At 41.2% G+C, this 27785-nt stretch overlaps 1 protein-coding gene across 1 annotated transcript; it reads left to right on the top strand.

Moving 5' to 3' along the window:
• Positions 1 to 1575: 1575 nt before the first annotated feature.
• Positions 1576 to 27769, top strand: cnot6l (CCR4-NOT transcription complex, subunit 6-like). The gene is made up of 12 exons (XM_085426430.1): positions 1576 to 1728; positions 5359 to 5480; positions 5720 to 5906; positions 6256 to 6341; positions 8912 to 9001; positions 9170 to 9238; positions 9987 to 10144; positions 11697 to 11851; positions 13357 to 13508; positions 16059 to 16286; positions 16678 to 16880; positions 21389 to 27769. Exons 2-12 carry the CDS (start codon positions 5369 to 5371, stop codon positions 21608 to 21610), a joined length of 1662 nt encoding a protein of 553 aa, XP_085282556.1. The 5' UTR covers positions 1576 to 1728; positions 5359 to 5368; the 3' UTR covers positions 21611 to 27769.
• Positions 27770 to 27785: the final 16 nt, after the last annotated feature.

Below are 27785 nucleotides of genomic sequence, written 5' to 3'. Positions count from 1 at the left end.
TAACACTGTTGAGCAACTGGAAGCTATAATATTTGCATGTAAAACAAGCCATCAAATTAGAAAAAAGCGGTAAAATATGACAACACGCATCCGCTTTCCAGTGTAGGTTTCTACACAGTGAAAAGTCTCTAACCGTAGGGGAAGTGTTTTTTAGTTGTAGTACTTGATCCCTGACTTTCTGTTTTTTAAGTGATTTATTCCGGATTATGATGAAACTGTTGCAACACTCAGTGAATAATGTTTTTTGTTTTTCTCGAGTCAGTCCGATGTACAATAATGGTTTCAGTGTACATCTGATATTTTTACCCTTCACAAGAATAATTTCTGGTGTATTTATAGTGTCAGTTTTCATAAGAAACATATTTTTGACCCGTGCTGACATCTAGTGTTCAAACAGGACATGATTTTTCTGCCTGAGGATACAGTAACGTCACTGCCATGAAGTTTGATGATGCTGGTGGTCCATCATTTTCAGGGTTAAATCATTTTTTCAATTCAAGGTTCATCTCATCCTGGTGCTAATGAGGAAAAACATCTTCCTAAAGTTTACCTGCATTTAGGGTTTAAGACTTTGCACAGGTGCATTTTAAACAGCCCAGCAGCAGTGTTGCAGGTACAGTAACACTGCAGTTAATCAGACAGCAGACCAGACACTCTAACAGAGATTCAGCAGTTGCTATGCAGAATCAGTATGATGGGCTTATGGTTACCTTTTCATAGATATCAGCACATTATGGAGTAAAAGGAAATAACAGGGCAAATGAACTGGTTCTTATGTGGTGCTTTTCTGCTCAAGCACTCACACACTTTGTGCAACATGTCCCATTCACAAACATTCATGCAAACACTTTCTTTTACATTTAGGTGCTTTTCTGTCTTACATCCACACACATTCACACTCCTGAATGCATCAGGAGCAACTCGGGCTCCGTATCTTGCCCAATGATACTTTGGCATGCAGACTAGAGCAGCCAGGGATCGAACCTCGAACTAGCTCTACTTCCTGAGCCACAGCTACCCCAAAAATGTGGTTGCAAAGGAGGTATAATGAGGCAGCCAAAGAAGGAAAACTGGGAAAAGCTATGGAAGGGAGAAACGAGAGGATGATGGTTTTACAGGAAAAGAAAAGAAAATAGAAGAAGAAACAGGAGAGGATGACAGAAAGGACTGGGATACATCACGACTCAAATTCACGACACAGTGGTTAAAACAATTAATCGTTCATAGCAGGAAAACACCAAACAGGTAATTGCAATGGGAGTATTGTTGAAATGATGAAACCAGGGAACATGTTATATGTCAGAAATATGAAGGTGAGAGAAGGTAGCTGATCCAAAACCAAAAACTCAGTGTAATCAAAGTTAAAACAGATCTTATCGATTTACTGCAATGGAAATTCAGAAATCAAAGTTATCAGGTCATATTTAGTTATAAAAACTGGTTTGAAGTTATTTATTTATTTAGTTTTGTTTTTTGAGCGACATTGTGGCCTCCAGTCCCTACCAGTTGGTGGCGCTAATGCACCAAAGTTAACAAGAGGAAGAAGAGGAAGAAGAAGCCCTGGGTGGGTGCGTGGTCGGTGTGTGTGTGCGAGCACGAGCGGAAACGGCGTTTGTTGTTCTTCCCTCTGTTTCCGAGACGTTCAGGGTCTAAACGGGTTCAACAGCCGCGTCTGCATGTCGCTGCCAATTCCCGCAATAACCCGTCTTCTACCGCCCCCGAATGAAGGTAATGTCAGGTCTCACTTTGTTTCTGTGCTGCTGCCACCTTCTCCGTGCTCTCCCGGGTTTAATTTAGCACTTAAATCCGCTCGTATTCGTGCCAAGTGCTCTCCCCCGCAGTCCGCCTCGGTGGCTGCCCGGGCGGCTCGCGCCTCACAGCCGCTAGCCAAACAAATCCAGCGGCGTGCTCGGAGAGCGCTGCAGGTTTAGCCGTGTTTGGGCTTAGTGTTGGAGCTGTTTGAGTATGCGGAGCTGTGGCACGCCTCTTGGCGTGTGCACAGCCAGAGGGCGTGTTTACCTCGCTGTCAGGTGTGACAGCTGGAGGGCTGAACTCCTCCTGAACGGGCCCGACCGTGTCACTTCTGACATTATGGCTATGTTTGGATACTCAGCTGTTGGAGCAGTTGCAATCGCTGTATTAAAAAAAATGAAATAAAATAAATAAGAACTCCTCACTCCCTGAAAGGTGTTTTTTGACATACTGTTTTGGTTGTGTGCGATAACATCTGGAGCCTAAACTATTGAAATCCCCTCCAGCTTGTGATAGAGTGACGGCTCTCTGCTGGAGCTGCAGATTCGTGCCTGTCTCCATGTGCTTGTGATATGAATCGATGCCAGCAAGCTTTATATCTGTCACTGCTCACTTGTGACCTGGTATTAGTGTGTAAACAGGTTATGTAAGTCCTTCTCCAAACTTATTCCCCTCTACCAACCCTCACGGCAGCTGCTGCATAATAGCCCTGCGCCTTCGCCTTTTCGACTTTGCATACTTTTCATGTTGACATACACGCTGCTCAAAAGTTATCAAGTGTTGTGCATGCATAGCTTTGCTGACTGCAGCGGAGTTTAAATAACATGCACGCTCCTGCTTCAAGCAGCGGTCAGCCAAGGTTATTAAAGCAAACTGAAACTAAACTAAGTGTGCAAAAACATTTTAGTTAACCGACACAAAAACAGAAACTGGATGAAAGTAGAATAAAACAGGGTTTATCTACACTTTTGTTTCATTTAGGCAGGGTTTTGCATTGTAATGTGGTCATATAAAATCAGCCAAAGGTCCCATCTGACCCCCTCAGAATCAGCTGCTTTTAATTGCATAGTATATTTAATGAAGCTATACAAAATGTTACCTTCACAATTTGAACATCTTACCAAGTGACAGCCCCTGGAAATTCAGGGGTGGATGGAAATTTGGCTTTATTTACTCACCAGAACTTACTAAGTGCAGGAGATACCCCGCAGGCAGATTTATTTTACACCTTTTACACCTGTCAGAGTGTCACAGTCTAAAGCCAAATTTTGTGTTATTACAACATATTTGCTTCTATAAATTTGAACATCGGGTTATGTGTTATGTCATAGTTTAATTCTGCAGTGCATAATTAAACTATGCATCACCGTAGTGATGCATAACTGCATCAGTTTCGTGTCAGTGACATAGAGGAACAGAAAAAAGGCACCCTGGATATTTGAACTTTGAAGTTTTCTGCTAATTCATTGGAGAAAACCTAAAAAAAAAAGTGCGTTTTGTTTCAACTCTGAAGGGTCATGCCACCATGTGGGACGGGAGGCTATACTGGAAAATTATTTTGGCACAGAAGTAACCGCGGTTAGGGAAGCACCTGGTTTAGAAAATGTAAAAAGGAGACCTGTCTTATGCTTTAACCAGCCACTTATGGTAATATTTGTTTCTCCTCGTGTGAACTAAAACTGCCAGAGTCTGTAGGGAAGGGAGTTTATTGTTTGTGAGCACAGAAGCCAGATAAAGAATTTAACTCTGCAAGCAGTTTCTGTAGTGTTGTTGTGTCCGAGAAGAACCTGCAGGAGTTGTTGTTTAATTCAGTGCGAGTATTTAACTGAACTTTGAGCCATTTTAATCAAACTTTGAGATGATTCCAAAACGGAAATCTCTGTGAATCATTTTTTTTTTTTAAGCCAAGTGGTCCATGGATACATGTGATGACATATATTAAAAACATGGGTATTTCGTAGCTTTGAAATTTAAAGAAATAAAATCTGGCATGTAAGTAAAATGAGCCAGAAACATTTGTAGGCTTCAGCTTTTAAAATGCGATGCCTTTTCCTCACGTGTATGATACTAAACTGTGGTTTGGACTGTTGTTCAAACTAAACAAGAGCCAAATGTAACATAATGGACATTTTTCTCTTTTTGTTTCTGGGATCAAGAGAAAATAAAGGGCAAAATTTCAGCCTTTATTTGTTGGAGACAGCAGGAGACCAGTGATTCAATAAATGCCTTCACAGACCTCCTTCTTTAAACTTGCCTTAAGTACTGTGTTGTGTTTTCTCTTGATTGGCATCTTGATTTGAGGCTGCAAGGTAAACCCTGGAGTAAATGTCTGATTGTTGCTCTAAATAACCGACTGCTGTCGTCCTGTTTGGTCAAAAGGGTGGAAAGCGCTTTCAGTCAGCTGCTAAAAGATCAGAAATTTGATGCTTTTATCACAAAAATGTCTCCAGCTGAGTTTAAAACCTACTGGGAGAGTTACTTCAGAGTATCAGCTCTTTGTGTCGCTGCCAGTTCTCCTCCAGGTGCACCCTCTGGTTTTGTGGTTTGGCATCGTGTTGGTCCAGACACTGTGGTATGCTACGGGTGGGAAATCATCTCTAGCAGCGACGTGCCGGTAAAAGCTTTCTGAGGCTGCTGATGGTAAACGGTTGACTGCTGCGGGTGGGGTGAATGAGAGGGAAAATATTTTGCAGAGTATTTAAGAAAAAGGTTTTAATAAACGTATAAACTGCTGTATGTGAGAAGAAGTGTGGATCTGTTTGTTTCCAGAGAACGCAGTTCCATTGCAAACAGGCGACGTTTTCCTTTAAAAGTTTTTAATCATTTGGTTTTTTAAAATATATTATTTTATCTGTTAGTCTTTCTCTATATATAGATATATCGTATAGAGTTTCTTTTATTAATGCGTACTTTTGAACTTTTGACCATAGTGGTGATGACAGCAGAGCTGACTGGTACAAGCATGTGTTTATATCACAGTGGTAGTTTCTTTTTTATTTATTATGGTGGTATCATCATCATATTTTTGCAAAATGGGCATTAATTTAAATTTACATTGGTTCATTTTGTGAGGTGCAGATATCTAATATAAAATAACTTAAATCTAAATGTTAATTTTTTTTACATTGATGTATTATTTTTTAATTACTTTATTTAAAAATACAGTTCTTATAATTGCTAAATATTATACTAATACGATATTTTGCAATTGTATAGAAGTAGAATTATTGTTAATCTTATAATTGTTTTCTTTATTTTAATTATTATCATGTTTTTATTTATCCATTTAAAACATTTTAATACTATTAAATATATTTATTAATGTAAATGCAGTTCTAATGTTTTGATTATAAATATATTCTGAGTTTTTTTTTTATATCTTTTTTTTTTTTAATAATCATTATTAGTGGCAATTTTATCATCGTGTTATTGTAACTGGAGGTGGTTTTTCTTGAGTCCTTTTTAGTATTTATAAAATAATTTCTTTGAATTTGTTTTCTAAAATCAAATAATATTATTATTGTTATTCGTCGGTAGCGTTGTCCTGCTCTTTGTAGTGCAGAACGTTAAAGCACATCTCTGCCGTGTTCTTGCTGTGTCTTTCAGATTAACAGGTATGCCAAAGGAAAAATATGATCCTCCAGATCCCCGCAGATGTTACACCATCATGCCAGCCGACGAGGCGGCAAGTGGGAAGAAGTCTCACTGGTCCGAGCTCGAGATATCTGGTCAGTCTCACTCACTCCCTCTGGGCCCGCTTCCATTAAAAATAAAATGAGGCCTTGAAGCTCAGATCTAAAACTATTCCTAAAGGAAGGAAGCATTGAAAATGTTGGAAACATTTTAAATCTCAGCTCATGACAGAGCCAAAATACTGTGTTTTAATCCGCGAGAGTTAACTTTTCTCATCTCATCCACATTGTGCTTTTGTTCTTATGTTCGACTTGATGTCTGTGTTTGGATGCAGGGCGGGTGAGGAGCCTGAGCAGCTCATTGTGGACACTCACCCACCTCACGGCGCTGCACATCAATGACAATAACCTGACCCGCATCCCGCCAGACATCGCCAAGCTGCCCAACCTGGTCTACCTGAACCTGTCGTCCAATAAACTCCGCAGTCTGCCCGCCGAACTGGGCAACATGGTCTCTCTCAGGTAGGCTGTCTGCTGGTATTTCTAACTTCACTTAAGGAGACGTGCGTATTTAGCCTTGAAAACGAAGAATTCTTCAGAGTCACTGAAGGGATGGCACGTAGAGCCATCTCAAAGCAATGAAGAGAAGCGATCATGATAAACACAATGTTTAAAAACACAGGGAACATTATGAAGAGAGGGAATGATAAAAGCATCTCGCAAACAAAAACAAAGCTGTCAAGCAGAGACTGAAGATGTGACAACAAAAGAATGTGTGGTGGACGACGCTTTGATGCCAGTAGAAATACATCAATGATGAGGAATCACCAAACTGTTAGAAAAAACACTGTTTTTGTCTCGTTTCTTGCAGGGAATTGCTTTTAAACAATAATCTTTTACGAGTTCTGCCTTACGAACTTGGAAGGCTTTTCCAGTTACAAACCCTCGGGCTAAAAGGTGAGTTTTGTTTTTCATTATTACGATTTTGGAGCAACAAAAATGAATGTCTGAAGCCCTTTTTCCATTAGTCCCTACTCAGATCGGCTCCACACATCTCTAGACGGTACCACTTAGCCTGTATTCGATTTCCATTCAATTCGAGTACCACCTAATGTTTGTGGGGTCGTTATAGCAACGCAGCCAAACATCCCGTGACATCATTTGCATGCGACACGAGCGCTACAACAAAAGCGAGCGTCAAGACTCTGACTTTTTGGGGGTTTTTTGTAGCCATGTTGCTCGTTGCTGGGTTTCAATAATGTCTGTTTTGGTTTTCACGATGGAGACGCTCTCATGAGTCGTAGAGTGACGCCACTGACTACCCAATCGGTGGCATGCGATCTCTTGACGTCGCATTTTGGATTACCTGGGATCTCTTGGAACCCCAGTTGAGTAGGTGCTAAAAGGTACCAGGTACCATCACCTAATGAAAAACCGCGTCGTGCGACCTGACTCACCCGAGTAGGTACTAATGGAAAAGCGATATAAGAGTACTGAATCACTGCTGCTTACCAAAAAAACCTGAGAATTTCTCCCGTAATGGTAGCTGTTGAATAGAGTACGCAGACAGTTTTTTTTCCTTCGTATAAACGTTTTTGGCTTCTCTCAAAGAGTTTCAATGAGAGCTAAAAGTGTTGTTCATTTACTCAAGCACATTTAATGGTCACAAATAGCCATCAAACGCATAGACTCCAATAAGCTGACACAGATTAATTGCTTTTACTGTGTATTTATATATTTAGTCCCTCCCCCCAAAGGCCAATTGTAAGGTAGGAAGAAAGAACAAAACAAAAAGCAAAAAAAACAAACCCAAAACTGATTCATTTGATCGAAGACCACTTCAGCAACAACAACTCACGACAGGTATGGCAGGGAGTTCAGCACTTAACCAACTACAAACCTTGCAATACCACGTTGACTGAGGGTAACGCGGCGCTTGCGGAGGAGCTGAACCACGTCTTTGCACATTTTGAGGTGAAGGGACCAGAGGCGGCAGCAGCAAAAGCATCGGACAGCAGCAGCAGCCCAAGCCTCATGGTGCAGGAATATGAGGTGAGGCGCACACGGAGGGCAGTGAACCCCAGGAAGGCCGCCGGATCAGATGGGGTAACCACAAGGGTCCTAAAAGAGTGTGCAGACCAGCTGGCTGGGGTCTTCACCAAGATCTTCAACACTTCACTGTCCCAGTCCTGCATCCCGCCGTGCCTAAAGTCGGCCACAATTGCCCCACTGCCAAAGCGTACTAACATTAGCAGCCTCAACGACTACCGACCAGTTGCTCTAACACCTGTTATAATGAAGTGCTTCGAGAAACTGGTCCGACGTCACATCATGTCCTGCTTGCCACCCACACTCGACCCGCTCCAGTTCGCATACAGAGCTAATAGATCAACTGAAGATGCCATTGCTACAACGCTCCACACCACCATCTCTCACCTGGAAGTGCAGGGCCGTTACACCAGACTGCTCTTTGTTGACTTTAGCTCTGCTTTCAATACGATACTCCCGGACAGACTAATAGTTAAACTGCTGGAAATCGGACTTCCTTCTACCACCTGCCGCTGGATCAGAGACTTCATCTCAGGGGGAGATGAGACGGCATACAGAGCTGAAGTTCAGAGGCTGTCAGATTGGTGTGTAGATAACAACCTGGACCTCAATACCACCAAGACACAAGAACTGGTAGTTGACTTCAGAAGGAGGAAGTCTGAGCTGCAGCCTGTCAGCATCAACGGGGAGTGCGTGGAAAGGGTCTCCAGTTTCAAGTTTCTGGGTGTGCACATAGACACAGACCTCCAATGGAGCTCTAACACCTCTGCGGTCTTAAAGAAGGCCCAACAGCGTCTCCACTTTCTGAGAATCCTCAGAAAAATAGACCTGAAGAAGGAGCTGCTGACAGTCTTCTACCGCTGCTCCATTGAAAGTGTGCTGACATATTGCATCGGTGTGTGGTTCTCCAGCTGCACCACAGCACACAGAAAGGCACTCCAGAGGGTCATCAATATGGCCCAAAAAATCATTGGACATCCTCTTCCCTCCCTGAAGGACCTGTACAGCACTCGCTGTCTCAAGAGGGCACGCAGCATCCTACGGGACTGCACACACCCAGGACACCGGGTGTTTAAGCTGCTGCCGTCTGGCAGGAGGTTCAGGCTGCTGAGGTCCCGAACAAATAGACTCAAGGACAGCTTTTACAACAGGGCAATAGCCCTGATCAATGCAAATAGCTGACCTGACTGGATACCGCCCTGGACTTTTTTGGGGGGGAGGTAACAACGATAAAAACAGTAACAATAATAATATTTATATTTATAACAAGATGCAATAATAACAGTGTGCAATTCAAATACACTTATTCTTCTTTTTTATTACTAAGTTAATATACTGTGTTGCGTTGTCATGTGTCGTGTCGTGTTGTGTTATATGTAGTGCCGACGTAGGACAGTTTTCCAATTTCATTGTACTACTGTACTATGTATGACTGTGCAATGACAATAACGAGTTATCTTATCTTATCGTATTTGCAGGAAATCCTTTGTCCCAAGACATCCTCAATTTGTACCAGGAGCCAGATGGAACCAGAAAGCTTTTGAACTACATGCTCGACAATCTAGCAGGTAAACGGCTCTGCAACGCATGACCTCACCCCTCATCTGTTTATCAGAACTCATGCATATTTTATCAAACAGTTTTTTGTAGACCTCAGCGCTGCAGGTATATCATAGCAGGTAAACCACTGTGTCTGTCACGCACAAATGAGCGCTAATCCCGGCCTGTTTTTCCAGTGCACCCAGAGCAGCTCCCCCAAAGACCTTGGATCACTCTGAAAGAGCGAGACCAAATGATCCCCACCGGTAAGTTTCCTTCATATAGTAACGTGGCACTGGGAGTGAGTCGTTTATGAGCTGATGGCTTCTTATGCTCTTTAGGTTATCCGTAAAGCCCAGCATTACCCAGCATGCCGTGTTATAGTACTATTATGTACGTCTGAAAATCTGGATAAGCCACTGTGGGTATTTTCTATAATCACTCTTATGGCTGCAGTAAAAATTGATATCATGCATAAAATAAAAACTTGCATACTGTCCAGCAGCATTTTTATAGCATTAAATAGCACCTTTACAGCCTGGGATGAAAAACAGATGTACCTGGAGAAGATTTCTTTTTTTTAATAACTTCCCCATTTGGATTCTGGTAAGGCTTAACGTTAGCTTTATGGCTGTGTTGATTGACAGAAAAAGCTTCAACTGAAACTGGCTCATAAATTTGAAACTGAGATAAACATTCAGATTTCTTAAAGTTAGCATTAGCAAAGTCCATTGATGATCCGTTCTGAGCTATTTGTAGAGCTGTTTCTTATATTTTGTAAACTTTGTAATATGTTGTGTTATTTAATTTAGTTCAGTCTGTTACTGTTATTGTCTTGGAGCAACTGTAACCACATGATTTCCTTAGGGATTAATAAAGTATTCTGACTCTGAGTTTGGGGAATAATTATTCTGGCTGTTCGTGGTAAACTACATTCATAACTGTCAGATGTGTCGTGTGTCTTTTCTCAGATGATTCAGTAATTTAGCAAACTTTACTTCTGTCTCCCTGTAGCTGTGTTCACGGTTATGTGCTACAACGTGCTGTGCGACAAGTATGCCACGCGACAGCTGTATGGTTACTGTCCATCCTGGGCCTTAAACTGGGAGTACAGGAAGAAGGGAATCATGGAGGAAATCACCAGCGGTGATGCTGACATCATCAGCCTACAGGTAAAGCTAGACCACCTTGTAAGATACTTTAAATCTTCCTCACTAACTGTTTTGCGGCATATTACTAGTATTTGTGGTGGAGCCATAGTGTACCTTACACAAAGAGATTTTTTAATAATTTGGATATCTTTCCACTCAGATGGTTATCTGGTTACATCAGTATTGGGGTTGTCTATGTGTATATCCAGACACAGTGCTGTGGATTGAGGTGAACTAGGCTACATCTTCCCAGCACCTCTTAGCCTCATGCACTAGGGCAGGGATCGGACTGCTCTCCAGTGCACAAGGCATTGGACCCATTTTTGCAGTTAAAGAAATGCTTTCGAAATCTGAACAAAAACAATAAAGATGAACTAAAATGAGCCTGCTTTTGTCTGGCTGTGTTTTTTCTAACATTTTTAATTGGCGCCATTGCCTTCTGTAGCCATCTGTCCGTCCCCTGAGGTGATTCCCCCACAATCGTGTCAACAAAGGTTGTTATTATTCTTCGGACTATTCTCCGCTCTAATCATTAGACTGTGTGCAGAGCTGCTGTAAACTGCTTGGATCAATCCACAGTATCCAGCGTTCACCTGTCAGCACAACCGAGCCATTGTGTATTGAAGATAAAGAGGTAGATGTTACTGATTAATCCTGCCCATACAAAGCTGGCTTTATTTTCCACTGAGTGGAAACTTCCCTGAGAAGTGCTGTATATTACCAACTAGTCCATCTGTGTAACAGCTAACCTGCAGGACATGCAGAAGAGAAACAAAACACTATTTATCATCAGACCCTGACAAAGCTGTATATTAATAAAATGATACAGTGACTGTGCCACATGCATACCGATAATTTCTAGATTTTGGCAGCCGTTTCAATCTTGTATGGATCTGAGAGACGTGAGGAACAGGATGGAGCTAAAACTCATGCACTGCACACAGAGCTCTGAGCCATCCACCTGCACCATTTAATCATTATGATGCACTCCCCTTTCATTCATCAAACATGGCAAATTTTGCCTTCTTAAATCATGTTTCTGTGATTTAATTATCCTTTCAAAGTTTTTTCCTCCGACAAAGCCACAGCAAAAATACCAGCGTTCATCTCTTTAGTAAATCATGACGGCTTTGACTGCTCGTTTTGACTTCACTGGCGTTTTTGAGTGAAGTACACTTACAGTCATGAGTGAAAATCAAGGAATCAGAATGTTCATCCTTAGTTTTTAACCCCACAACCGTGAAAAGTTGATGGGGTGTCGTCATCACCGGGTAGGTTGCGTGGACACCCCAAAGTTGTGAATGTGATAATTCAGAGCTTGTATCTACTCGGAGACTGAGGGGCCACACTGGTAGCCACAAGTAATTGTATTTACTTAGATCTTAAAAGCACTGATGTGTATCTTTAAATAGTACAAGAACCCTGGTTATGACTTTGAGCCCTTCCTTATCCAGTTTACAAGGTTTCCTCAGTGGTGTTCACTTCACCTGTCAGTGTTTTAATGTTGTGTGCGTTCCCTGTATATCTCATCTGCTCCTTTACGTGACTTTTCTTACCTTGTGTGTTTTTGCAGGAGGTGGAGACGGAGCAGTACTACATGTTGTTTCTGGAAACACTAAAGGAGCGCGGCTATGACGGCTACTTCTGTCCAAAATCTCGTGCCAAACTGGTTTCAGAACAGGAGAGGAAACATGTGGACGGCTGTGCCGTGTTCTTCAAGACTGAGAAGTGGGTTTAAGAGCTTTATTTTATACACGTTACTAGGGATGGGTATCGTTTAGGTTTTATCCGATACCAGTACCAAACCGGTACTTTTGAAACGGTGCTGGTGCTTAAAGAATGAAGAACACAAAATTGGTCCAAAAACCTCTCATGTTCAGCTGTTTTTTGTTTTTTTTTTTGTAGAAAGATAACAATGTTAGCCTTTTCTGCAGCTATAGAGGATTTATGGCATCACTCTTGGCTGGAAGCAGTGCTTAAACAATGGAAAAAACACAAACTTTGTCCAAAAACCTCTCATGTTTAGCTGTTTTCCACTTTTTCTTTGGTCATTTTAGCCTTTTTGGCCAGGGTGAAGGGAGTATCTGCCATCAAACAAGAAGACAGCCGCATGTAACTACGACCTAGTTCACCTCACATGCATTAATGTAATAACGTGGTTAGCCTACTCAACGTAAATTACACACGAACAACATTAAGCTACTCGCGCAGAGAAGAACGGCTGCTGCTGCGTCATCATCCGTCATCATTTCTGCTACACTGGCAGGGCTAGGGGCCAGGACTCTGCTCTTCGGGTTTTTGGGGGATGTTGCTAACTCCGGGTCCGATAACAGGCACCACACCCGCAGTAGATGTGCTCGGTGTGAGGTCTCGCAGCAAGCTATCAAATACGGCGCGCTACGCATCACCAGGTGTTTCATCAGATTCGAGGAGTTACCTCCTTTGCACAGTATCAGCTTAAAGCACTTGTTGCAGGCTGCTGAGTTTGCATCTTTTGCTGTGAAGTACAGCCAGACTTTTGACCGCTTCCTCTCGGAGTTTTTAATCTGTAGCTCTGCTCTAAAAGAACGTACGTACCTGGACCCGCCTACTATCCTCGGAAACGTAAAATGATTGGCTAGAATCTAAAGTGTATCACAGCTCAGGAAAAAATAAAGCACCGAAATGTGCGCTGCTTTTCGGTCTGGTTACTACCGTTTATGTCAGGATACCGGTACCCATCCCTACACGTTATAAAACATGCCTTTATGTTGGCCGTGATGATTTGAAACTGTGTGAACACATTTGATGAAAAGTTTTTCTACATAAAGAAAAAAATTTCCTCTTATTAAAATCTGAGCTCAAGTTGTTTTTTGGGGTTTTGTTTTTGTTTTGTTTTTTCCAGTTTCAGCTATAAAATGTATTTTATTATTATAATTATATTATTACTATAAATATGTCATTTTTGGGTAATCTTTGCCATAGATGGAGCTCAGCTCGCTGTGTTTTATGATGTATGATTTTTCATGTGATCTATTTAGAAATGGTCACAAACAACAGGGAGACTGCATCACAGACTCATCGCAGCCTGTTTGCATTTACTTTCCTTTGTAGTCGCCCAGCCTGGTTCTCTCTGAGCCAGGAAAAATGAAGGACGAGGAGCAGATTTAAAGGAGGAAAAACTTTTCATATGGAACTAGTGCATTTTCAAAGCCCTCATGGACATTTCTGCTGCTTGTTTGATTCTCTCACAGGTTCACTTTGATCCAGAAACACACTGTGGAGTTCAATCAGGTAGCCATGGCTAACTCTGAGGGTTCAGAGGTCATGCTGAACAGAGTGATGACCAAAGACAACATCGGGGTGGCCGTGCTGCTCGAGGTCAATAAGGACATGTTCTCCGGGGGTAAGAAAGGACTTTCATTTTGTAATTTAGCAGTTTAGGTAATTCCAAGTTGTTTTCTCCTGACCCAAAAATGCCTTCAGCTCTGTTATATTATCAAATTATCTATGACAACATAACCATGCATGTGAAACTGACTCGCCTGCCTCTGTAACTTGGAAATTTAGAAGGTTATAAAACCAGCGTTATTACTTACATGTGATATATGCACACAGCTCAGTAGTTACAGAGCAAGATTTTTTTTTTTTTTAAATCTGATGGTTTTCAGCTTGAAAATTGTGATCTACAATTATTTTTGCCCAAAATATTAAACAGTAAAACTGCAGTAATGTATTTTCCCACAAGGTGTCACAATTGGGTTTTAATCAGAGGCTTCAGGGTGCTTTACAAAGAGAGTTAAGAAGTTACAACGAAGGCTGGAAATGGAAAGAGAGAAAGAAAAGATGTAATGTTTAAAAGACAAGTAAACCGAACAGAATATACGCTGTTAAAAAATTAATTAAGGTACACTCGATTATCACAGTGTAACACAAAGCGAGCCTCCACGCCACTCTCATGGAGTCTGTTCCTGACAGTTTGTCAGAAACTTGCCCGCTGGAGGTCACCGTGTAGGGCGCTGGCAGTGCTCCTCCCGTATCTACCTGCACACAGATACAGGTCCTGCTGTTGGGTCCGGGCCGTCGTACGGAAAATGCGTTTTAGTGTAGTTGTGTCCACGGAGATTGTGTGTTTGAAGGTGTTTTGCCTCACTGTGGCTGATGATGCTCACATAATATCAGTGCTTTAAAGCTTATATGTATTTAATTAGTTAGTTAACTTACTAAGGTTTGCAGCGAGAGACAGGCACAGGCCATTTGCACTCCCAGCGAGCTACAGTAAAACTTCTGTTTGTGGTCGTTCCCTGTCTGGTTTACTGATGCTCACTATATCGCACTCTTCCTTTTTAAATATTTTACTCTGTCAGCGCTTTTAAGTTTCTGAAGTTGCCTCATAGTTCTGTGGTTTACTGCATCTGAAATAAGACCACGATGAGGATTTGTTCAGGGGACTTTTACATCATATTTATTTTATTTTTAGTTTTGTTTTTTTTCATGTGTCAGTGAAAGTGATGTACTATTTTGCTTACATAGCGTCTGTTTTTTTCCCCAGTATAATTTTGTGGAACTATAAATGTCTGTACAGTAAAAGTGTGTAGAATTGTGTAATTCATATATTTTAAAGTCTTATTCTCAAAATAAGTGAAGAAAAAACCACAACTCAGATTTAGAATCATTGTCAGTTGATTTCTTTCCTCATGTACTTTTTATATGCATCTTTCACGGCTTTATTCATAGAACTTTTTGTTCGTAAAAGCATAAATAAAATTCGTTGATCATATGTGAAAACTATATGTGGAAATTAAAAGTTGTTTTTGTGTCGGGCTGTAAAATGCTGATTTCTGCTTTTAAGTTTCTGTTAAGTTGCTGCTTATTCAAGCGGCCACAACAGGAGCTGCAGCTTCTCGGCTTGTCTGCCGTTGTTTCTGGAAGTTGCTGCTTGTGGAAAAAGTTTCCTTTCAGGGCTTCTTTATGAAGACTTTTAGGATGTCATATGATCGAGTACAAATGGTGACAACGGTTTTTTTTTTTTAAACTTTAAGGGAATCAAGTATTTTTCATTAAGTTTGTATTGGTCTTTAATTACATTTCAGTGAACTAGGGCTGTTCATATAACGATATATATCGGATGATGATATAAAAACGTCTATCGTTTCATTTTACACTATCGTTTGTTTCGTGGTGTCGCAAAATAAACTGTTTACAGCAATATTTTTTTCATGGTTTTGATGGTCACTGTAGTGGCTATATTAATTTCTTAAAGTTCTCTCTTTCTATTTAATATAACCACACTACAGACGGACAAGCGCCTGTTTTTATGCGTTGTGGTTAGCAAAAACTACAGTAACAGCATCGCGTGTCCGCTTGTTTATGTTCCACATAAACCTTTCACAATAAAGCTCAACATCCTATTGAGACTTTTCAAAATAAACTGAATCACGTGAAAGAGCAGATTATTTACGGATGAGAAGTAAAAAAGAGCCGCCAGCCGGTGCTAAAAAATAAACCTTAGACTCAAACGTTAGAACAGGCTTTTCCCCGCAGCACGCCGTGTAATAAATACTCACAAAGAAAACGGCGGCTGTTACAACTTGTGTCTAAAAATGTATCGTTTCATGCATCGGTTAAAACACTCGACCCGAGATTCACAGATTTTACAGAAAATGTTACACTTTTGTGATTTATATCGTTATCGGGCGATAGAATTCTTATATCGGGATATGAGATTTTGGTCATATCGCACAGCCCTACAGTGAACTATAGTTTATATAAATGTATGTGAACCTGTTGGGGAGTGAATTTGAACTTTTAATAGAAGTAAAAGGACGTGAATTAAAAAGAGCATGAGAAGATTGTTTTTTACATTTGATCTTTTTTAATAATGTGTAAATCAAAATTTTAATTAAAGGAATTTTAATTAAAGCCCTACTTGAATTTTTTTTTTTTTTTTTTTAAGGCATGAAGCCGCCTCAGGAGAGGCAGCTCATCCTGGTAGCCAACGCCCACATGCACTGGGACCCCGAGTACTCGGACGTCAAGTTGATCCAAACCATGATGTTCCTGTCAGAGTTAAAGAGCATTGCTGAGAGGGCCTCGGGCTCTGTGGCAACGGGATCGCCGACCTCTGACCCGTCCTCAATCCCCATCGTCCTGTGCGCTGACCTCAACTCGCTGCCTGACTCCGGTAGGGCTCTGTCACTTATCAGGAACCAGGGTCGTTCCATATAAATCAACCAAACCTGATTAAAGTTCCCACCTGATACATTCTGGACACCTGATAACTTGACACAATTAATACATAACAAAGAAAAATAGATTTAGCTTGATTAAAATGACCTATCCATGTTAAAAAATGTGAACCTTCGTTATTTTATTTTATTATCTAGTTTTTTCTTTGTTTTTACCGGCAATGGGAAAGTGTCTGTATATTCGTTTGTTGCCAGCGTGGTTTCCATCATCAGTTTCCCTTTAAAGCCACGAATGATGTCATGAGTTTCTTTTCCTTAATTAAAGGATTTAATAATTAAATAAAGTTCTGATTAATATCTCGCTAATGTTCCTGCTCTTTGATGCAGGTGTGGTGGAGTATCTGAGCGACGGAGGAGTGGCCGAGAACCACAAGGACTTTAAGGAGCTACGCTACAGCGAATGTCTGACCAACTTCAACTGCAACGGCAAGAACGGAAACTCGGATGGAAGCATCACACACAGCTTCCAGCTCAAGAGCGCCTACGACAGCAATCTGATGCCTTACACCAACTACACATATGACTTCAAGGTAAAACAAAAACACAAATAAACTCGTTTCCATTTGAAGCCGTAACAGTAATTTATATAGTGCCCAAAATGTCAAAAGTCAAGCTGAGCGAGACCCCCAAACGTCCTCTGTGGAAGGAAAAAACCTTCAAGAAGCAGACTCAGAGAGGGCGTAGAGCAGGGTCGGGAATTTCTGGTCCTGCAAATGTGTCTGACTGAAAAGTTAGAGGGGGAGTTGTTTTCACCCACCCGAAACGTTCCCTGTTCCCTGCCCCACGTTTCAGGACGCCAAGATTCATTCTGTGTTTGTGTGATAACTTGGTCAAAGAGTGCAGTGAGTCACATTGGCTCTAATCAGCTTCTGTGAGAGGACACAGATGTCCCGCTGCAGATGTTCTTTCCCCTTTTACTACTGAGTGATCTGACAGCTCACCTTATCCTGGTTTGAGTAAAGCAACTGAGCTTGACGAGTTCACTGTTGTAGGTCTGCGGAAGTTGGTTGGTGGGTCGTGCCCGATTTTTGTGAGTCAGCTTATGTGTTTCTGTAAGTGAAGTGAGACAGAGTGAGCTCACTTAGAGAGAAGCTACCCAACTTATGAAAAAAATGCTTACCAGTTACTTTCTTTTTTAAATGTAAAGGTTTACATTACTGGATCATATTTATCATGAAATGTGAGTCACTCTGCCAGCTAGTCTTGTTTCTGCATGTTAAGCAAGCCAGGGTTAGGTAATGATTGTGTCTTTATTCTTGAGAAAGCCTTTCCAAAGCAGCAATTATTCATGGTGGGGACCTCACGCATCTGAACCAGAGAGACCCCATCGGAGAGGAAGCTGCTACCAAGAAATAGTGGTCATTGCATCAGTTTCTCATTAATCCACATGAGCTTGATTGTCACGCATGATTTCCGGTTAACAGTACAAACTTTAGATGGAAGAAGCAGGAAGAAGCATGAGTGTATCGGTGAGTGTGTGAATGGCAGCTTGTGCTTATACTGTGCAAATAGCTACAGTGCTGTGTCTGACTGCTACTGTTAACTGTTGAAGATCTGGGTCTGGGTATGTTTGCTACTAGTTTAGTGCTAGCATACTGTTTTTAGAGCCGCCGTGTACAGACATTAGTTTTTGTCCTGACTTTATCATCTTGCTCTAGTAATAATAATGCTCATATTTTCACTAACATCCACTATTTTCCTCCTCGCTACACAAAAACTGATGTGTGCAGGAATTAAAAGGCACAAATGAGGTTTTTTTGTTTTTTGTTGTTGTTTTTTTTGTCCGCCTGTGCGTCTCACAGATAATTGAAGAATTTGTCTGACATCTGTAACAACAAATTTCTCACGTGTGGGACTAATAAAGCTTATCCTATCTTTGGGGCATGTTATAACAGGCGCTGGTGTGGAGTAATATCACGTTACAAATTGCAGTATAGCTTACGCATCCTGTTGTCACCATCTTAATTTGTATCTGTTTTGAACTTTCAAACTTTCACTGTGCTGTAAGTGTCTTTATCATGTAAAACACGTCGATGGTCTGTGGTTTTGAGGAGACCCTCGCTGCACTCAGATGCTGACAGTTTTTAAGCGTGTCACCTCGCAGCGCGGACTTTCCAAAGGAAGAAATAAAGTAAGAGAGAGGAATAAAATTAGTCTCCATGTACACTGGGACGGATGCTGATGCGCAAAGCTCGTTTTCATCCTTGAGGTGTCACTTGATTTTATCAAAAACCACCGCCATGGCTCATTTTGGTGCTTTGTGACCTTTGCGGTTTCAGGCATTATGAAGCTGTCACACTAATACCATAACCCTGTGAGTCAGGGAACAGATGGCCATGTTTCCCTAAACCTAAACAAGAAATGTTTAGTCCCTAAACTTAACCGAGTGGTTTTTCCCAGCTAATAAACTGGCAAATCATGCCTCCGCTACTCCTCCAGCCTCATAATGAGTACTTTGCATGTTTCCAGAGATGGACCGTTACCCTTCATTGGTCGATCGCTGTAGCCGTCGCATCGACAGGGTGTCGTCAAGACAAAAGGGCTGCATATGAAAACGTGATATTCCTAGTCGTCTCTGCCACGTTAAAATACAGAAAATCACTACCTGCTATATTTATTGTGGATAATGTCGCTGTTTCAGGTGCAGGTTCAGTCGGGTAGATGAACGCGTTACAGCGACAAATTTAACGTCAACGATGAATTCTGTCAAATTGGTTTTTTTGTACTGAGGTTTTTTTGTTACTGCCTCCGTTAAATTTGGTGCTGGGAACTCTGTATCACTGAGTGAATTACACAGACTTATAGGTGGGCATTAAGTTCAATCGAGAAAAAAAAATACTGTTGCTGTGTGTTTCACTTTTGTATATCTGAGTTTTGCAGTGGGAGCTGTCAGCGGGAACGGAAAACTTTGAACATCGCGGCCTGTGAGCCGTGATTTTTACCCTTCAGCGCGCTCCGCAGCAAAAACTCGTATTCGCTTTATTTCGTGCGAAGCTGCCTCGCGGTTTTGATTTGTCACATCATTTCAGCTTCGGTTTCTAATGAGTCATCGAGCCAGACAGTTCATGATCAAATTCTTTTCTTCTTTTTTTTCTGCTCTCTTTTTCTTGTCTCACAAATGGTTAATTTATTCAGTATTGGGGCGTCAGTTATTTAACAGTTATTTATTACCTTATTTTTTTTAATATATGTATATATATGTATGCTTGCATGCATGCACAGACTTTCCAGTGAGTTCTCTGTTGGGGAATTTAAGCCCAGATTGGTGGGTGTTTTTGACTGTAATCGTCACATGAGCAATGTTTAGTCCCTCCAGCCTCCACACGGGGATGTCTGAGGTTACAAGTGGGGGCGAGACCTAGGCAGCCAGTGACGGGGAGACCCACAGGGAGCTAAAGCTCACAGTGATACCTCTGAGACGAGGCATCTACGGCCAGCCATTAATAAACCTTCCACAGACTCAACTTTTTTTAATGTAGCTCTTCAGACAGTGCAGACGAGCCATTCTCACTAACCCTGCGTCTGTAAGACTCATTTACTTGTTTACAATTTTAGTCTCTGCCCACTGGCGATATCACTGGCTGAATCCCACGGAGTCACTAACAACACTTTCGGTGATTAATGTTTATACTAATAACGAGCTTGACTCATTGCTGCTTCTCTTAGCGTTGATTACTCATCTGAGGAGCTAATGTGTTCATGCAAAAAAAAATAGATTCATTAGAAACTAAATTAGAAACTGGAGCTCTACATCAAACAGGGATTTTCTATAAACACTCATAAAAGAAGCAAAAAACAAAACCAGCTCCTTCTCATTGTGAAATAAAATGACACAAAAATGTAATAAACAGATTAAAAACAACACAATATCAATTAACACTTAAGTTTGGACATCTCAGCACAGCATCAACAAGAACATTACTAGTCACGACACTCGCACTCGTCCACTCGTGGAAGTTTGAGCAACAACCTGAATTATTTTATGCAACCTGTTAAGTGGGAGGCTCAGAGGTAAAGATTTGTATCATCGAGGGGAACCTGCCACGTTGCACTCCAGTGCTAAATGATGTTTACTCTGAAAAGCAAAGAAAAACTAGATTAGGCTTTAAGTCATGAAGTGATTGGTTAAACTGCAGGTAATAAGAACAAGTAACCAAAAGTCACCCAAAGGGCCTCTCTGTGATTCAGTGAAAAGGGTGGTGTCATTAAAGAAGAAACACAACAGCCAATCGGTGATGAGGAAAAGAGGACAGGAAGTGATGTGTGGAAAAGTGAGGAAAGGGGTAAATAAAATAGACCAACTGGACCTTTTTAAACATTTTCCGCAGTTGTTAGAAAGAGCTCGGGCTTTCTGTACGAGTCTCGGCAGATTCAAATGTTTTACGGACGAATGACAAACAGCAGATTTTTCTCCTTTCTTTGATTTGTGCGTCATTGTCTCCTCCCCTCGCTGTGGCCACGTGTCTTTTATATACTGATGGTAAAAACGCTCCCTGTGCATTCTCACTGATATTTCCTCCTGCATCCTCCTCTCTCCTCTCCATTCCTGTTGCATTATGCAAGGTGTGCTGAGGTCACAGACAGATGGATGGCACACATTAGAGAAACAAGAAAAGCTTTCTTCCTCGCCTCCTCTGCTTGTAGGAGGCGATCGTGGCTCAAGAGTTGGGAGTTCGCCTTGTAATTGGAAGGTTGCCGGTTCGAGCCCCAGCTTGGACAGTCATTTCACCCGTGCTGGTGGTGGTCAGAGGGCCTCGCCTCTGTCAGTGCGCCCCAGGGTGGCTGTGGCTACAGTGTAGCTGCCATCACCAGTGTGTGAATGGGTGGATGACTGGATGTGTAAAGCGCTTTGGGGTCCTTAGGGACTAGTAAAGCGCTATACAGACCATTTGTAACTTTGGTGCGAGACACCAAAACACGAGAAATTGAGGATGTGCTGCCATGGAAATGGGGAAGCAGTGGATCATTAAATTGGTTGGTGTTGTTTTAAGTGACTCCCACACAGAGTTAACATCAGGTGGTGTTTGTGTGTCTGCAGGGTGTGATCGACTACATCTTCTTCTCCAAGACCCACATGAGCGTCCTGGGCATGCTCGGACCGCTCGACAGCCAGTGGCTCATAGACAACAACATCACGGGCTGCCCCCACCCGCACATCCCCTCGGACCACTTCTCCCTGCTGGCCCAGCTGGAGCTGCACCCTCCCCTGCCCCACCCGCTCAACCCCCTCAACGGGCTGCACCTGCCGGTCCACAGGTAGTGCACCCTGAGAATGAGAGAGAGAGCGCCCCGCCTACCCCTTTTTACCTCACCTTTTAAACACTGTCCCACCTCCTCCCTCCAGCTTTATACAGGACCCTGTACAGTTCACGTTAAACTCGGACACCATCTGACCGCCTCTAACCCCAAAAGGAGTGAAGTATTTGCCCCGGGTGTTGCTCCTTTTTATGTTTTTGCACACTGTATATTTTTTTTCTTTTCTCCCCTTGAAAAGGCTTGATACCAAATGTTGGGCTTGGGATGAAGTATTTCCCAACGTCTGTTTTGTTGTTTTGTTTTTGTTTTTTTTGATTAGTTGTAATCATGGCCGCTTAAAGATTCTACAATAACAAACTAATACAAACGACTGTTTAAGGTAAAGCTGCTACACAAACGTAAGCATCATTTCACACAGCTGTGAAATTTTTAGAGTACAGACACGTGATCGTATTAATGCTGCACAGTTTATAGAGCTGAAAGCTGCTTTCACTCCCAGATTAACTGACAGGTATTTAATTGAACGGGGGGGTCAACACTACAAAAAGAAAAACCTCAACCTTTTGAATGTTATAGGAGAATGTAGAAGGATTGTTTCTGTTGGTAATTGTTTTGCAAAAAGGTCCTTATTTGAGTTTCAAAAAACTAATTTGATAATAAGCGGGGAAATGGGTGCAAATTTTTAAGGATAAAATGTGCAAGCTGGGTGTTTTTTAAAAGTAATGCTATTTAGCATGGAGGTATGCGTCATCCTGGATCCATGTTTAGAATTAGGCCCATGTCACTCAGCATTGTATGAATTTCTTTCACTTTACCTCGGTGCGGTACGTCTTTTATAAAAGTGTTTTCTTTTTGCAAAGGCTTTTGTTCTCTGCAGCTCTGAAGTAATAAAACAATCAGTTGTTCGAATATTTTTCTAAGCCTTGCAGGCGGATTTGCTCAGACACTGCCTTTTTCCTGACATCCACAAACAGTCCGCTTCACAGTTTTGAGCTTTTCATGCTGTGATTTTTTTTTAAACCCCTGATCTGCCTGGCCAAAGAATCCCCCGCAGCAAGCGACATGTCCTCCGTCAGTAATAAGACCTTTATTTATCGGTGCCAGAGAGAAAACGTATATCGTTTAATGTTTTAGTCAATGTTTCCTGACCAAGAGGCTGAATGTATTTACTAAAAATGCTCGCTATGAATTTGGTTCTCGGAGCCGATTAATGCCAGATCCCTGTGGACTCTAAACTTTGTGTATTTGTGTCAGATGATTAGAAGGAATAGCTCTTTATTCTGTAAGTCGTAACTCAGGGCTATGCTATGCATCCAGCAGCACCTTTCACACTAAAGACTCTCAGAGTCATGTCGTACGAGCAAAACCAAACAGGAAGCTACTGTTCTGAAAAAGCACAGGTAATGTATGTGTTTGCATACGGATATGCTGTTGTTCATCGTGTCGTTATAGAAGTCCCAGGTCTTTGTGCATTTTTGATAAAATACTGATGCACTTTTACTCCCAACCTGGGAAAATCACATTTGTCCTAGTTTTAGATGAAACAAATAAAGCATATTTGGTCAGTTTTAATTGAATAAGAATTTAGTTTGCTTTAAGGCCTTTAGAGAGGCTGACGCGATGAATGATAAGGGATCGGACTGGGTGTCAGTACTACATGTTTTCAGTGCCAGTACAAAGAAAATGAGAAATTATTTTTTAAGATGGAGAGGGAGGAACATAAATGTTTTGGAGTTTTTCCTCAAAGAAATCTCACGATTAAACCAGCAGCTGCAAATCCACACACTAAAATCTGCATCCTGTTTATTATGGGAACTTTGCTCTAGTCTCTGCCCTTTTTAACTCGTTGTGTGATTTCTGTCAGCTGTTAAAGTCTTAAAACAGAATATCACTCTTTCAATGTCAATACACTGCTCACAATTCAGCTATGCAAACTGAGACAAGTGGACATGGCTTGTATTAAAGTGGATGTTATGTGTTTCCAGCTCAATCTACCAGAGTAGCTTTGTATGATTACTGTTCAGAATAATCCTTATTTATCTTACACTGGGCCTTAATGCAGCCTCTTAGTTCCTCTTCTGTTTGAAACGACCAGTTTTAGCTCCTCTCTCATTCAGACCTGGGTTCTCAAAGTACGGCATGTGGACCAGTGGGGGGTCGTATTAACAAGGAAAATTAAAGTACATGTAAAGTGTTCATAAAGCAGCACAGAGGAGAGTTTTAACCCTTCTGTTGTATCTGTCATAACAGACACTGTTGGTGCCAAGAAATATCACCTCATTAAATACCATTAAATTTAAAAACCAGGACAAAAATAATAAACCTAACTATCTAAATGTGTCTGTGCAGCCCCATACTCTTCCTGGTTTAAGACCACCCACTCTTTAAGTCAGCTTTCTTCTGATTGGCCGCCCCTCTGAAACTGCAGCTAGGTGGGCACTCTGTGTCTCAGATGACCAAATTAAGGATATCCATCTTTTGGCCTCATACAGACCTAAGAGTAGAAAAAAACTAATCTTAGTGTCACCACTCAGCTGTTTAGCTCCCTTCCACCTTCTCTTCAAGTCAAATTTCTTCTGATTAGTTGCCCCTCAAAACCTGCAGGTGCCAGTATGACCTTATTTGGCACTTCCTCTCTATTTGGCCTCATAAAGAAACGAGAGTTATAAAAACTGTCTGAAGCAGAGCATCAGAGCAGTCTGAAGCACGGGATTTAAGCTCACGTAGCTCATGTACATATGCTGACTTCATTATTTGAAACCTTGGACATACTTACTATGTACATTGTGTCCTATTATCTTATTTTTTCCCTCATTTCTACACTGGAGCAGGAAAAGTTTAAAAGATTGGGAACCACTGGTCTGAACAGAGAAAAGTTAAGCTTAGTTAAATCAGAAACCATCTGATTTCAAAGAATGAATTCAAAACATCTGATATTAAAAACCAGCTTTTTCTACACATTTTAACTGGTGCAGCAGGATGGTTGACACTCAGTCCTGTCTGTGCAGGCAGATGTGCCTCTTAGTGATAAACATATCTGGCACATTTCGCACTGTAGTGTGTAGTAAACCTGGATTAGTTGAACCAGTCAAAGCTTTTCCTGTGTTTGAAAGCCATAATTCTGGGATACGTGGCGTCGGCACAGCAAGGCGTGTGACCGTGTAGCTGCAGCTTTAAATCGCAGGTTCTTCACTTTTACTGGCCTTCTGTTGCACATGATTTAACGCTAAGGAGTTCACCTCTGGGTTCGGTGGATTCGATCCCGGTGAGCATTTAGAGGCCTATACTTCACTCCTGAACTAACCTCACAGGGTTTTTATTTCCTGGTTTTTGTACCACAGCTGTACATAAATGAATCTGTCTTTGATGACGGCATGTCTTTCACATCTGTGAGGGGAATGTACCATTCTCCTGATAAAGGGGCGTAAAATTTTCTCACAATTCAAACGTGTACTTGGTGTTGTAATTTTCTTCTAAAGATCTCGTGTGAATACCACCTCCACATTTGTCTCTGATGCTCTTGTAGAGACCGGACGTGTCTCTGTTTCCAGCTCTTGTTTTTGAACTACGGGCATTTTCTGTCTCCAACATGCAGTCTTTCAATTAGTACTTTGTACTACTCAGTATTACCAACATTTTTTTTTTTTTTTTTTTTGAGAAAAACCATAAATATTCTAGGTTTAAAAGCAGCTCGTCTATATGGGTTTTATTTCTCCAGTGTCATCTCAAAGCCTCACTTGCTGCTTTTGTTTTCCTGTCATTTCTGCTTTCACACACATTAAACACCAGTTACGTTCGCATTTATTCCACAACAATACCAAACTGTCATCACCTGAAAGCAGTTCACTTGTTAATTTTGTCTCTGTAGATGCACCTCATACACTTTTTCTACAAACAATGTGCCTAGTTTGTACAGTTTCTCCAACAGCAACACTGCCCATGAGACCAAGACCCTCAGAGATTAACCCAGCACCATCGCCCAGCCAACACCCTTCGATCCATCCTTCCATCCCTCCAAGCCAACTTTTCATGTGGTGAGATTGTGGGAGGAATTCAGGACTTTCTTTCCCTTCAGTTTCTGTTACGTTATGTAAAACGGTCACTCTCACTTGTTTGTGGTTTCCTTGCTAGGACAAAGATCATCACAAGCATCACGTGGAGTTTCTGAACGTAGAAATCCTGATGTTTGATGTCTGGCTGTAGTTGATTTTTAATTTTTGTTCCACTGTTAATTCAAACTGTCTCGGCTACTGCCCATTAGTCTTTGGTGGTGAATACGATGCCTGGTGATAGTAACTGGGGGAAAGACGCAGACGTTTTAATTTCATTGTCATGTTTGTACTCTGAATTTTATGGCTGTAGGCCAGCTCGCTGCAGAATCTCTACACAGAATTTAAGAAATACAACTAATGAAAAATGGCATTATGGACGAGTATGTTCATTATATCGATTAAAGGGGACCTATTATGCTTAGTCCTAATCCAGTCCACTCTGGAGCATCTTCAGGTGGATTGCAGTTCAAGGTAATCTTTATTTACATCATGTTTAGCCTTGATGCAGCAACTCAGGTATTTTAGCTCCCTTTAAGCCCGTTTTCTACTGATTGGGTGCCCCTCATCAGCTGCAAGTGGGCGGGGCTTCTGTGCCTGAGATGACCATATTAGGTATATTCACTTTCTCTGCCATCATATAGACCCAAGAATAGGAAAACAGGATGTTTGCATCAGTCTGAAGCCTGAACTTGTATTGTACACACTCTGACCTCATTATTACAGACTTTGGCCATGTTGAGCATGAACATTGGATCAGTACAGAGATGGCAGACAGACAGGAAAAAGCAGAATCGGTCTCCTTTAATTCACTGTGGAAAATTAATTAAGAAAGAATTAATTAAGAAAGTCAGAAGCTCAACAGATTTTCAAAGCTGAAGAGCAACTTTCATTTTTCAAATCCGAATTTTAGAAAATTAAAATAAATGACAAAAGCCAGAAATGCAATTCTGTTATTTCTGCAAAATGAATTAAAGTATTTTTAAAGTTTCTGCCTTTCATTGTTGTTTTAGTAATGTGAGGTAAGAGAATAAAAACTGGGCGTGCGTCTTCAGGCCACCAGCTGTCACCAACAGCTGTCTAGCTCTCGAGAGAGTTTTTAAAGTTAATGTTAATGAAGTTAATGAAGGTGGTATGCAGTTCTTCACCACACTGGTTTCCAGTCCAACAAGCGTCCACCGCAGGCAGGAGGAAGCACCCAGTCAGCTTCCCCTGATTGGAAAACGTTCAGCTGTGGTGAACAGCTCTTACCAAAACCAAAGTTTGCCCCATTTTTGGCATTTAAATGTTAAAAAAAAAAAGAGGAAAAGAATAATGTGGGTGACGACGTCATTTCTGTTTAGTTCCTCTGACAAAAAAAGAGAGAAATGCAGATCTCTCCTTTGTAGAATTCATGTTGGCTTCTAAAATTTAAATTTCAAATCAAGGAAATGCACGAATTTGATTCTGGTAGAAAACTTCACAAGACACAGGATTCCAAGACACGTAAAAAGTGATTTAATCTGAGAAAATTTAGAGATTACATGTTCATCTAACATACACAAATATCCTGTGAAAGTGCTCTCAAACGGGAACTCATTTTCTCGCAATGTTAATTTATATAGATTTATGTAAATCCTGTTTACGTTAGAGCGAAATCTTTAGGGTTTATCACAGCTTATCACATTTGTCATGGGTCCCCAACTGTTAAAAAAGTGAGATAATTAATCATTGGACTACAATTAAAAACGACATAAGGATTTATTGGAGAAAACTAAGGGAACAAAAACATGTTGAATGTGATTTTTTTTTTTTTTTTGTCTATTTAAATTATTTTCTGAGATAATCCGTAATTCCATATAAATAAATAATGAATCCAATGTGTCAACAAAAATGAAATAAGTATTTTAAACCTGCTTCATCCAGTGTTCAGACTGTGGGAAATGAAATTGCCTCTGAAGCTACGCGATTCCCAAAAACAGTCGTATAGAAAAACCTGAAGCTGTGATATTTACATGAATAAAGTGAGGACTTCTGCAAAGGCTCCATCTGTATTTTATATGTGAGCATCACCTGTCAGTTACAAACAAATCTTCAGAGACACTCCCCCAACAACTCACACCTTCTGTAGGCAATAAAATGTCATTTTTT

The sequence above is a fragment of the Rhamphochromis longiceps genome, linkage group LG12 (genome assembly GCF_057381845.1).
Source record: "Rhamphochromis longiceps isolate RC_006_pf linkage group LG12, R_longiceps_female_GT1.1, whole genome shotgun sequence".
Lineage (NCBI taxonomy): Eukaryota > Metazoa > Chordata > Actinopteri > Cichliformes > Cichlidae > Rhamphochromis > Rhamphochromis longiceps.
The sequence above is the reverse complement of the archived record's forward strand: the minus strand, read 5'-3'. Positions and strand labels throughout refer to the sequence as shown.

What these genes read in the sequence shown, in the direction of transcription:
- cnot6l (XM_085426430.1), top strand. Translation starts at nt 5,369, where the DNA reads ATGCCAAAGGAAAAATATGATCCTCCAGATCCCCGCAGATGTTACACC. An exon ending in ACAAACCCTCGGGCTAAAAG is followed by an intron (nt 6,342 to 8,911) that starts GTGAGTTTTGTT and finishes TCGTATTTGCAG; the next exon opens with GAAATCCTTTGTCCCAAGAC. An exon ending in CTGACATCATCAGCCTACAG is followed by an intron (nt 10,145 to 11,696) that starts GTAAAGCTAGAC and finishes GTGTTTTTGCAG; the next exon opens with GAGGTGGAGACGGAGCAGTA.